This window comes from Salvia miltiorrhiza, chromosome 1, assembly GCF_028751815.1.
Source record: "Salvia miltiorrhiza cultivar Shanhuang (shh) chromosome 1, IMPLAD_Smil_shh, whole genome shotgun sequence".
Lineage (NCBI taxonomy): Eukaryota > Viridiplantae > Streptophyta > Magnoliopsida > Lamiales > Lamiaceae > Salvia > Salvia miltiorrhiza.
Window position 1 is genome coordinate 20,671,938 of NC_080387.1, and position 13,338 is coordinate 20,685,275.

The following is a 13,338-nucleotide window of genomic DNA, read 5'->3' on the forward strand; positions in this document are numbered from 1 at the left end:
CAACAACAAGAAGTTTCATCTCTCTCGACGCCTTGCACGAAGGGGAGTAGGGCGAGATTCTTGCTGCCGACTTGAACAAGGTAAAAACTCGGCTTAATTTTCCTCCCCTCGCCATGTTTCTTTCCACCTGTTTTTGGCCTAAGAACAACAGCCATTTCATTTTCAGTTTGCACCTCGACGCTCGAAAAAGCGAGAGAGAAACCATCGTTCTTTACCTGACCAAAGCACACGATATATCAAGGTAACCTTCGACCTCTGTTGCTACTCCAATCAGCATGAATCACACTCGCAGAAATCATATTTTATGGGCTGTAAACGAATGAACAAAAAACATGTTAAGTCACGTTTTTTGTGGAACCTACAACTTGAACCTTGATGAACGACGAGAACTTTAGCTTTAAACGTAGACGAACGTGAATAATCACAACATGCTCACATAGGTAGAGATTAAGGTCTGTATACGAGTGAGAATCGAGGCGAGATAAGGACGGAGAATTCTGGTTTTGGAAACTGGAGTCCCCGTCGCTCTTCCCAGAGCAGAGGAATGGCCAGAGCAGAGGAATGGCCAGAGGAATGACCAGAGCAGAGCGGAGAAAATGCTAGACCAGAGGAATGGTCTCGCCAGAGAAGTCGTTCCTCGCCAGAGGAATCACTTCGCCAGAGAGGTCGTTCTTCGTCAGAGGAATCACCTCACCAGAGGAGTCATCTCGCCAGAGGAATCACCTCGCCAGAGGAATCACCCCGCCAGAGGAATCGCCCCGCCAGAGGAATCGCCCCGCCAGAGGAATCGCCCCGCCAGAGGAATCACCTCGCCAGAGGAATCACTTTCACCAGAGGAATCGTTCCTCGCCAGAGGAATCACTTCGCCACAGAGCTAACTCAGCCAGTGCCGACTTAGAGGCCAGAGCTGACCTCCAGAGCAGAAAGCGAAGAAGCAGAGAGAGAGAGAGAGAGAGAGAGAGAGAGAAGAGAACATAAGGTGTTTAAATCCTTATTATTTTCTTTCCCTTGCTTACACGAAGGGAGATTACTATGTTTTACTGACAGTTTAGAACACCCTAATGAGAACGAATCAATGTAGTTAATTACTTGACTTCATGAGACGGAACCTAGTTGGGTTAATTGGTTAATAAAAAGGAATATGAGCCATGCATAATTACATTACACATCCTCATTTATTTTAGAATTTCCTCGGACTAAGACCTTACGTTATTTCTTTTCCGAATCAAGGTTGAACGCAAGAGTTTAAGGCTTAGTCGTGAGTCTCCACTACCAGGTGGGCATTACTTTTACTATACGTATATAGAGATCCCCTGCGTGTCGTAGGCCTCTTATACAAATGAATGCATGAGATAATTTAACTGTTAATTTCAGTTTTATATATCTATCAAACGAGTTTAATGCTACCTTTGAACAAGTTATTTCGTTACAAAATCTTTGAACTGAAAAATATTACAAATGTTGTCTTGCCATGAAATGTTTAAATTTTAGTATGATATCTATCTGATGTGGATTTGCCAGTTACGTAATCGAATTCGGGTCCTGAGCAGTTGATAGCTATCCTGCCAGGGCTAGTGTACATCAGTGACTGTGAGTCATCTAGCGGGTTGGCCGGTCAAGTGTCCGTGAGAGGTGGCCATCTCTCCGGCACATAGTTCCAGATATGATAGATTACGAGAGAACTTAGTCTACGCAGACGAACTTTAAGAATTACAAATGACTTTAGTAAGCTTGGGCTCTTTTAACGAAAACTCCCTTGATGTACTGTTTACAATGGCATGACAATTTACAGTTTTATGAAGCATGTATCTATATACTTTGGCATACGTGCCCACTGAGTACTCTTGTACTCAGCCCTGCATATATTTTTAAATGTGCAGGTTGAGCAGTGGCTGATGAAGATGAAGTGACGAGTGGAGCTTTCGTCATAAATTTATTAAATGAACTCTTGGATACATGTCTCCATACATGTAGTTCAGATATTGTTAATCCGCTGCGTACTCTCGAGTATTATGTCTTTTAAGTCAAGTCGGATTCATCCGAGCGTACAAGTTATTCGAGTCCTTATGATTAAACAACAATTATTTATAAATTTCCCTTCATTAACAATGAGTTGAGTCCGATCCTTCATTAATTATTCACTCCCTTTCTAACCCCGCTTCTAATCTCCCTCCCTTAGTCACGGTTTCCCGGCTTAGTTATCCTTAATTAAGTCCGGTCGTGACAGAGTTGGCCCAATATAAAGGACTTACGACCCCTTTTTGAGAAAGGGGTACTTAAATTAGTTATTTATTTCAATTTTGTATCATACTATCATATTTATAAATTTTGTTGTAAACTTTCATTTATATTTTTTTTATAGGTCTAACGTCTATTGAAGCTTGTGCCCGATGATTTTGAGGTTACCACCTCTTACTACGCATATATTATTGGTGTTCAGATTGAGCCACCCGTGAGGCAGAATAGGGAATTGCCGTCAGAATCTTTACATGATATACCTGTTGAAGAGCATGAAGCGTTGACGAGAAGGGTGAGGACGACGATGTCCTATGCAAAGTAGGGGTGAGCATTCAAATTTCGGATCGGATTTTTACCTAATCTCATCCGAAAATTCAAAATTTTCCTAAAATTCAATCTGATCCGAATCATATTATCCGAAAATCCAAATCTGAAAATTTGAAAACAAGGAGTCCTGAGTGAAGGAATTGTCCTATGAACCAGGACCATAGGTGTAGGAGAGTTATCCGAACTACGTAAAAACTAGTTGTGTTTTTCTCTTACTGCTTACAAGTTTATGCGTGCTTTAATATCTTCATTGTTGAAAATCATAAAAAGATAATCTTAAGATTTTCTATCTTTGCAAGTTTTTTAATCACCACATTCCGCATCTCAGTTAAGAGTCTAAGTCTAACTGATCAGTTCTCAAGCGGTCGATAAGATTATTACACTTGTTGAGCTATATATACTATAAGGAGACGTTTGGTTTGAGTGATAAGGTGTGATTGATAAAATAATACACCTTAATTAATCAAGTGTTGGTTTGCATATATGATTGGACCCGTGATTGATAATCTGGCCTGTATATCTAATTATCTAATTGAGTGATTATTTATCACCCCGTTGGGTGAATTATTTAATCACACCTCCAATCTTATCAATCTTGTCTATCCCATCGGAGGTGTTTGGTTTGGTGAATGAGATAGATAAGTTTGATAGGATTGAAGAAGTGATTAAATAATTCACCCAACTTTGAGGTGATAAACAATTATTCATTTGAGTGATTAAATGCGGACCGAATTATCAATCACGGGCTCAATCATGCAAACCAAACACTTAATTAAGGTGGATTATAACGTCCACGAGCAAAAATTATACACCAAAATATACTCCCCTCGAAATCAACTCTTATTTTATTTTATGTATACTAAGTTGCTGCAGGCCGCAGCTACGAAATTACAAGGAATGGCAGAGCAAATTGGTGAATTAAATATGGCGGGAATTGAAGGAGCAAAACCAACGCGATATTCCACCTCATCACATGTGGGAGTCGAAATTAACCCGTGAACCAATTAGCACTGATTCTGTACAAAAAGACAACAACATTTCTGAGTAATTCATCCACTATGTTTCTCTCTTTCTCTCTCTCATGCCCCAATGTTCCTACAATCATACAACCACGACATCCGTTCCAGAGAGAGAGAGATCCGTGATATGCGCATGTGGAAGTTTTGGTGGATGAGAGCCTTTGTTGTTCAGTTCGGATCATGTGGATGAATGTGATGTAGAAATTAATTTGTGATATATATTTGGGTTCTCAAGCATACAACATGAGTTGGTATACTGATACACATAATTCTGAGTTGAGTAGTCATATCGTCAGATTAGATTTTAAGGAAATTTAATTAATGACGACGCAGAGAGGACAAACCAAATCGCCCACAGTATATATACATGACAGGGTTTAAATGAGAATAATAAATAATTGTGAATTACTCTCAATTCTTGATTATAAAAATTTACAATATATGTATTATTTTGATGGATAAATACAACACCTATATTCGAATTTAATAGAAAATAATTATTATAAGAATTGTATTTATTATTCAAAAAAAAATTATTTATTATGAGAATGTTACTAAAATACAATTTTATTAGAACAAGAATGAATTCGTTGTGTAAATGTATGAAATGCGAAAAATAAATTTTATGTTATATATGGGCCGGATTCGAACTCGAGATCATGAATTCATCCAATAAAATGATGAATTAATCGTAGATCTTGATGATCTAAGGGCTGAAAATAGTTCATATTTTATATTCTAAAATGTGTTTTTATTTTAGCCTATATATATAGGGGTAGGACTAAAATAAAAACACATCTTAGAATATAAAATAGGAACCATTTTCAGCCATCAGATCATCAAAATCTACGGTTGATTCGTAACCCTGTTGGATGAATTCATGGTCCTGAGTTCGAATCCCAAAGGTAGCAAAAATTTATTTTTCACAATTCGTAACCCTATTGGATGAATTCATACGTGTTCTACATAAAATTCGTACATTGAAAAACGTTTTTATTTTTATTTTAAAAAGTGTTTTCACACTAGCCCTTTCCATATATATATATATATATATATATATATATATATATATATATATTGTCAATAAGAAATAAGAATAATAAATATGTCAATATAAATCTACAAATAACTGCTTGTAATGTAAGAGTAGCCGTATTTAGTTAACGTGGTAAAAATTTTGTTCCCTCCAAGATTCGAACTCGGGTTTGAATGACTACTCGTATATTACAGGCAGCTTAGTTGTACATTTATATTAGCTATTTGTTATTGTCATTTCACATAATTAATTCGAATAAATGCGAGGAATATAATTTGAATATCTTAAATTCCAAATTCATTCTCATTTATCACCATATTTAGTCATTCACTGAATCATTTCTCTCTCTATATATATTTTTAATATATCTACACACAAATCCAACTTCTAGTATCTCATCTGGGATCATCTGTCCCACAATTTAGTGTGTACCACTCTTAATTTGTATAATTTTTAATTATATTTTCTTCAATTTTAATTTATTATGCTTTAATATAATAAAAAGATAATTAACAAGGGTTCACTCATCCAATTAAGGTTTATAATTATTTTTATTCACTCCCTCCATCTTGCGAAGTTTGAGCAATTTCTTTTCAACACGAATTTTAAGGAATTAGTATTTTATGTGTTAAGTGTGGTATGTGAAAAGGTGAATGAAGAAAAAAACTTTTGTCATATAAAGAAAGTAATTCAAGCTTCGTGAGAAAACTTGAAAATGAATACTGTTCAAGTTTCGTAGGACGGAGGGAGTGTTTATTTGAATTAAGAATTGATTATTTGGGTTAATTAATTTAAAGTTAGGGTATATAATTTTTTTTAATTTCAATTTTTAGTGATAAATACTCCCTCCGTCCGCCAAGATTATGTCACAATTACTATATCGGGCGTCCGTCAAAATTATGTCACTTTCCTTTTATGACAATGGTCCCACCATCATCTTTAATATTTTATCCTTACTAACACTCTTTATTTACAAAAAAACCACGCAAAATTCAATCTCAACCACTCATCTCATAAAGTGGTGGGACCCTTTCTCCACTACATCAAAATCATCACCAATTTTATTAAATCTCGTGCCCAAGCAAATTGTCATAATCTTGGCGAACGGAGGGAGTATATAATTAAAGTTCATAATATAATAATATTTCTTATTTTTATAACAAACAACTATAAAATAGACAAATTAAGAATGATACACACTAAATTGTGGGATAGGGGATCCCATGGAATGAGATTCAGTGTCCCACAATTTTATATGTACCAATATGTCCCATTTTTATATTCATTATTTTAAAAATATTTTCTATAAAAATAAAATTTATTATAATAATATGAATTATACTTAAATTTTATTTCAAAAAATTAAATTTTATAAAAAATATATACCATGACTTTGAATTTATCAATTAATTATTAGCTAATAAAAGTGAAATTAAATAATAAAAAATAATTATATACCCTAATTTGATGAAATAAACCATAGTTAATAATCACAAAATTAAACTAAAGTATATAAAATTGAATTTGAAAAAAAAATATAAGAAAATAAGTAAAATTGAAAGTGGAACACGAAATGGGACATAAAATATGGTACACTGAATCTCATTTCGGATCCCATCTAATGATATCCCGATTGAAAGATACACATTTGTTGTGTTTAATAATATTCCATTTGTATCTATAAATACCTCGTGGGTTGGACTTATCATGTTCAACTTTAATGAATTCAACGATAGCGACTACGATAAACCCCTCAAACTCACGTCCAAAGTTGGTGTAAAACCTTATCCAAATATTAAAAGTGTTAATAGGGAAAAATGCCCCCTTCTTATAAAAACTTGTAAAATTGCCCCACTTTCAATATAAAACTACACAATTTTTTTAGTTCGTGATCATGAAATAATTGTGATAATTAGTAGCGCAAATTTAAAATAAATTCTGCAACTAACCAAGCGATGCATGCATGCGACTAGCTAGCTAGTGCAGACTGTGCAGTTAAATTATGTTTCCCATATACAGTAAAAAAAAGAAAAAAAAAAGAAATTATTGTTATTCTGGACAAACACGTAACAACAAAAATGTAACAGCAAAAAAGAAAAGAAAAAAAGAAGAAGATTCATTTCTTGGATCTGGAAACCCTTCTGATGAGAACCATGAAGCAGAGAAGGCGATAAAGCAGGAAGAATCCGATCATAACATAAACATTAGTCCAGCGCTGGCGCTCATGCAGGCCTCTCCTCTCCAAGAAATCACGGCCGTTGATCATGCAGGCGTTGCTCCCCTTGTCGTACCAGACGAGGCACGTGGAAAGCAGGCACGAGTACTCGTTGATGAGCAGCGCATCCAAGGCGTACTTGTACATGGAGATGTAATGCATGAAGAGCCAGAACTTGGGCAGCCTGTCCCTCGAGATGAAGTAGCCGGAGAAGAGGAAGAATCCGGCCAGCAGCAGCGTCAGCAGCGACGTTCCGGCGATGAAATTTGGCGCCACGGAGCTCAGAAACAGCACGAAGGAGTTGGCCATGAGCACGATCGACCATATCACCACCACGAAGTACGCGAACGCCTGCCACGTCATGCACAGCCCCACTAGGAAGTAGACGGACACGGAGTAGACGACGGCGATGGCCAGGAGGTACGGGAGGAACACCAGACTGTTGGCGATCAGGTGAGAGGAGAGGCGGTACACGCCGCTCGAAGCTTCTCGAAGGAGGATGGGGCGCTCGTTGATGAAGATCGGGAGCGTCTCCGTCGTCGACGAGAGCAGGAATGTCAGGGTGAAGGCGAACAGCCCAAATCTCTTCTCCATCCCTGATTTGTCTAATCCAATGTTTATGTAGATTGTGCCCAGAATGATTCCCACTCCTAATGCTTGCAGCGTGTTGGTTACCAGTAATTGCTTCGTTCTGTAAATTATTTTCCAGAATCGCAAGTATAGGAGTGTGATCTCGTGGATTCGAGAGCTTCTGTATCTAGATCTCATCGTATCGCCGATTCCGATTTCAATCGGCGGCGGCGGAGGAGGTGGAGGTGGAGGTGGAGATTGGAGCTGGTTTAGTATTTCCATGGCGTATTCGAGGGGATTGAGCTGCGGGGGGACTGTGAAGCCGTTGGAGAGGAGGAAGTCTTCTAGGGAGGAGAGGGTGCCGTGGTGGACGACGCTGCCTTGTGCGAGAAGTAGGATTCTGTCGATGGTGGAGAGGATTTTGAAGCTAGGCTGGTGGATCGAGAGGACCACGGTGCGGTGGCGCGTCTCGGTCACCGATCTCAGGGTTTGCATCATGCTCAGGGCGGATCGGCTGTCGAGGCCGGAGGTGGGCTCGTCGAGGAGGAGGACGGCGGGGTCGTGGAGGAGGCTGAGACCGATCGAGACGCGGCGGCGCTCGCCGCCGGAGAGGCCGTGGGCGAGGCGGACCTGCGCGAGGTGCGTGAGGCGGAGGTCGTCGAGGAGGGCGGAGACAATGGCGGGGATGTTGGCGCTTTTGGGGTTGAGGAGGGCGGCGGAGAAGGCGAAGGTCTCGGCGACGGTGAGGAGGGGGAGGCATGCGTCGTGCTGGGGGACGTAGGCGGAGAGCTTGCGGTAGGCGGAGGGGTTGAGGGGGGCGGAGTTGAGGAGGAGGGCGCCGCTCGTGGCAGCCGTTCGGGCGGCGAGGATGTCGAGGAGGGTGGATTTGCCGGCGCCGCTGGGGCCGACGATGGCGAGGATTTCGGAGGGGTGGGCGGTGAGGGAGACGTTGTTGAGGATGTTTGTGGGTGGCGTGGAGCTGCAGGGCTTGAAGAGGAAGGTGGGTGCGGGTTTGGCGTAGGAGATTGTGGAGGCCGTGAGGGTGTAGGTTGTATGGGAAAGTGGCGGCGGCGGCGGTGGCGGTGGTTCCATGGAGTGGCAAAGGGAGTGAAGGTGGCAGTGAAAGTGTGCTATACTTCTCAATTCATAATGAGAAGAATGACAAGGAAACAAACAGCAAAGTGATCTTGAGTCCGTGATTGCTTGTCTTGTTGTGATTAATTAGAATGATTTTTTCTTGTTTTTGAATTTATGATTGATGATTAAAGCTGTACAGTCACGGGGATGCCTTGCTTTTAGATACTAGTGACTGGTGGCTGCCTCCACCAGCCCCCCTTCTCAGCTTTCTCTTTGTGGGACAAAATAATTGTAATCCTCGAATCTATACTACTATATAGAATCCATTTAATTAGCTTGGTTTATATTATCGTTGGTTTATATTATATGGTTAATATCTCTAAATAACCATTTTTGTTTAACAACAAGTTAATATTAATCACAAAAATAAAAATATATTAATTCTAATAATTTTTTTTATGTAAATATACTACTTTATCCTTAATGACATTATTATAAAAGGAAAAATAAAATTAAAAGAAAATATAATTAGGATATCTGAAAGAAAAAAAAAGACAAATATTAAAATATTAATTATTTTACTTAACTAATTAAAAGTTAATTGTAGCCACAAAAATAATAATATATTAATAATAAACATTCATACCAAAATATGATTTATTATTATTTCATTTTTAAAATTATAAAGAATTTAAATAATTAATTATTAAATTATAAAAACTGAAATTTCAAAATAAAAATCAAAAAGTTTCAAAAAAACCTCAACCGCCCCAAATCCCCACCCTCTCCGCCTCCCCCTCCACCTCCACCTCCCTCTCCACCTCCTCCTACCCCGCCACTAGAGATGTCAATCCAGCCCGAAATCCGTGGACTGGCCCGATTAACCCGTCAATTCGAGAAGGTTAGGGTTGAAAATTTTTAGCCCGATAAAAATTACAACCCGATTAACCCGTAACCGAATAACCGGGCACCCGATAGGGTTGACCCGGCTAACCCGATAGGCTAGCCCGAAAACCTGAATACATAACATAAATTATTTAGATATAAAAATTAAAAAATAATAAAATATTATATAGTCTCATAATTTCGTTTTTCTGTATTTTTGAGATGCTTTGATTTTATGAGTTCAAACTATTGTTGAATATTTTATTGTGTTTTCTTTAACAAAGTTGAACATTTTATTGTTACCAACTTATTTTATATTATGTAATCTTGATTTTTTTTCCTTCTTCAATATTTTATATTTTTGCATTTCATGCTTGCTAGTTGCTATATAAGAGCATCCGCATCGGTTACACGATAGCGGCCTACTCGTGTAAGGCTGCTATCGTGTAACCGATGCAGCCCACTCTTACACGAGGGCTACACGTTCGTGTAGCCCTTTCGACCGTTGGTGTTTGGCGCGTGTAAAACACACTCCATTTAAAAAAATGGAAATTTTGAAATTGACTACCTCGAATTTCGTGTTTTTTGACCGATTTTTAATTTTTTTTTTCCTCTTCTTTTTATTCTCTTTTTCTTCTTCTTCTTCCTCACTTTCTTCCTTCACCTTCTTCATCTTCCTCACTTTTTTTTCATCCTCTCTCTACACCTTCCATGGATCCACACAACCCAACTTACTATGACCTAAATTGGTGCCCCGATCTATCCGACGACTATCATCCTAATTTGTCGGGATGTAACTTGGGAGATGTTCCTCCATCCGGCGAGGAGATGCCTTCGGCCGCCCATAGTACCACCAAACCGAAGGAAGGCAGTCGGAGGAAAAAAGTCGCCCACAAGATCCGGCATGACAGGCAGGCGTCGGTGGCGGAGGAGGAGGGGGCGGAGGATGATGGAGAAAAGACTGTCCGTCATACCTACACCCTTGAGGAGACGGACATCATCTTCCAAATTTGGATGGAGGAGACAAACGACGCCATCCGTGGGACAAATCAAAAGGGGTACGATTACTGGAAGAGGATTGTCGCCCGTGTCAGCCCCCTCATCGGCGCCAACCTTAAGCACCACCAGATTCAAGGGCACTGGACCCGAGTGGCCCAAGAGGTGCGGTTGTGGGAGAGTATTTGGGTGGAGACGCGCAGCCGGTGGCCTTCCGGCCATTCTGACGATATGCTCCGGGACAAGGCCCAAACTCTTTTCAAAAGTTGGAGCGCAAATAACGCCTCCTTCAACTACTGGAACGCATGGAAAATTCTCCGGCACAATCACAAGTTCAAGTCGATGTACCTCGAGGGAGACGTGCATTCCTCCAAGAGGACAAAGACTATAGAGGAGGGCGCCTTCACCACCTCGGCATCGGGCGAGGAGATCTCGTCTGCCCGGCCGATTGGGAACAAGGCGGCAAAGGCGGCGGCGAGGGCGGCGAAAGAGAAGGGGAAGGGGAAGGCGGCAAGCTCCGAGCAACCATCGGAGTACAAAGAGGCATTGGAGCGGTCTGACCAAAACTTGAAAAAAATCACCGCCGAGTATGCCAAAAAGAACGAGCTCAAGGAGAGGGAGCTCGATATGCAACTCTTCAGTCTGGATACGACGCATATGAGCGATGCACAAAGGATGGCCTACGAGGACATGGTCCAAGAAACGCTCAAGCGTCGTGGACTTATCTAGACTAGGATTTTAATTTATGTAATTTTAATTATGTTTTTATTTTTTTTATGTAATTTTTAGGTTTTTTATTTTAATGGAATTTTAATTATTAGTAAAATGTGTTATTTAAATTTAAGCAATTAAATTTAAGTGAAAAGCATAAAAATCAAAACTAAAACTATCATGTAACCCGAATGCAGACTCTTTACACCATGTGATCCCCCCTCATAAAGTAAGCTATCATGTAAGCTATCATGTAACACCAATGCGGATGCTCTAATTTAGTGTGAATAGGGGAATCAAGTTGAAGCACCAAATATTATCAATGTTGAAGAAGAGTGTTAGTCAAATGTTTAGACTTTATATTTATTTTTTAGATGCTTTGTTTCTTTAATTTTAAATTATTGTTGAATATTTTATTTTTAATTTTTTAACAAGTTGAACATTTTATTATTATGAACTTATTATATATGTTATGTAATCTTGAATATCTTATATTTTTGCATTTCATGCTTTGCTATATAATTTATGTAGTGGGCAAAATTCGTCAATTTGGCTCAAGCCCAATTAATCTTCCAAGCTGGACCAATGAGCTAAACAGCCCGGTCAATCCAGCCCGACAAACTTCAAGTCCAACTTGTCTCAATAGTCCGGTTGGATAATTCGCACTTGGCCCAAACCCATCAAGTTAGCTCGCCAATCTGGCACGACCCTAAAAGGCCCAGTCAGTCAAACATATTGATCCATCTAGCCCAAAAAGCTATAGATCAACTTGAATCGATAACCAGGCTGGAGGTATCACATCCGGCCCAAGGGTTACCGCCCACCTTGTTGACGAAGTCACATGACCTAACCATCAACCCTAAAAAATATCTTTCGCCAAGCTGACACAGTCAAAGGATGAATCTTTATGATCCCGTCCAAATCGCAACAACTTGGAAGTGGAAAGCGTGAACGGATAAGGTCAGCCTGTAAAACCCTAGTGGCTGGCTGCCCTTTATATAGACAGACTGACTAGGTTACAAAGGACACGAAAAATCCTACTTGCTCTCTACTCCTTGAACTCTCTCTCTACTCTGCCGCCAGGCTGATTTCTCTTCCAAACCGGAAATAGCCAGCTTAGCCTATCGCCGCCTCCAATATTCCATTATCACAACTCACTGTCACCGTTTCCACCCTCCGACGTCGCCTACAGCCTGGAATAACCGCTCATTCCAGCCTGCCTTTCTCTCTTATTTCAATTCGCTTATCATTCTATTTTACTATTCCGTTACTGACTTGAGCGTTGGAGGCTCTACGGTCGACACCCCATCCCGGTGCTCAACCTAGGGTTCTTACGTTTTCTTGTGTTGACAGGTTGCTAGTGCCCAATCTATCCGGACGTGCAGACGTCAACTTCAATTGTAGATTTTAGCCTCTACAATTTATATCTTTAATATCTATGTATATTTTATACATTATACATTAGATCATTGAGAATAATAAAATACAAATGATAATTTTATTTTTACGCCTTTAACCTGATTAGCCTGATGGGCTAGCCCAAAACCCGAACGTTTAGGGTTAGGGTTGAAGATTTACAACCCGAAAAAATCTTCAGCTCGATTAGCCCGCACCCGATTAACTCAAAACCCGATAGGGCTAGCCCGAAAACCTGATGGGCTGGCCCGATTGACATCCCTACCCGCCACAAAAGAAAAATTCACGTCGTCTCTCCACCACCTAATCCTTCACCGCTGTCAATCCAATTCCCCCGCCTCCCTCTGCTACACTGAGCTCACGTCGCCTGCATCACCACCGCCGTCGACACCAGCCAATTGTATCATCAATTTTTATATCCATCTTTTTTTTATGGTGCAATTAATCATGCCATTTTTGAAAATAACAGTGAAGAATTATGTAACTAATTCGGTGGAGAATCCTCCAGTGGTGGTAAGAGAGTGAGAGAAAAAGACAGCGGTGGAGGAGCTTGAGTACGAAGTGAAGAGAAGAATTTATATAACCTCCAATAGTGTAATTACAGAAGGAAATTTGGGGGAAAATGGATTTGAAGGTAGGGAGAGGGTAGGGCGGTGGGGGTTGAGTTGTTCGTGATTCCTTACTTTTTTTAGTGGACTTTGAAAATGACCACTTTGAAATAGTAAAATTAAAAATTATCCACTAAGATAAAAAATAAAAAATAAAAATAAAAATTGGCCACACTTGCCATTTTATCCTTCACATAAAAAGTTTAAAAATTATCCACTGAACCCAAATTCACAACTGAA

The 13,338-nt window shown here is 39.7% G+C and overlaps 1 protein-coding gene across 1 annotated transcript; it reads right to left on the bottom strand.

Annotated features, from left to right (window-relative positions):
• Nucleotides 1-6,649: 6,649 nt before the first annotated feature.
• LOC131006941 (ABC transporter G family member 4-like) lies at nt 6,650-8,637 on the bottom strand. Its single transcript, XM_057934079.1, has one exon. The coding sequence runs from the start codon at nt 8,495-8,497 to the stop codon at nt 6,737-6,739; it is 1,761 nt and encodes a 586-aa protein (XP_057790062.1). The 5' UTR covers nt 8,498-8,637; the 3' UTR covers nt 6,650-6,736.
• Nucleotides 8,638-13,338: the final 4,701 nt, after the last annotated feature.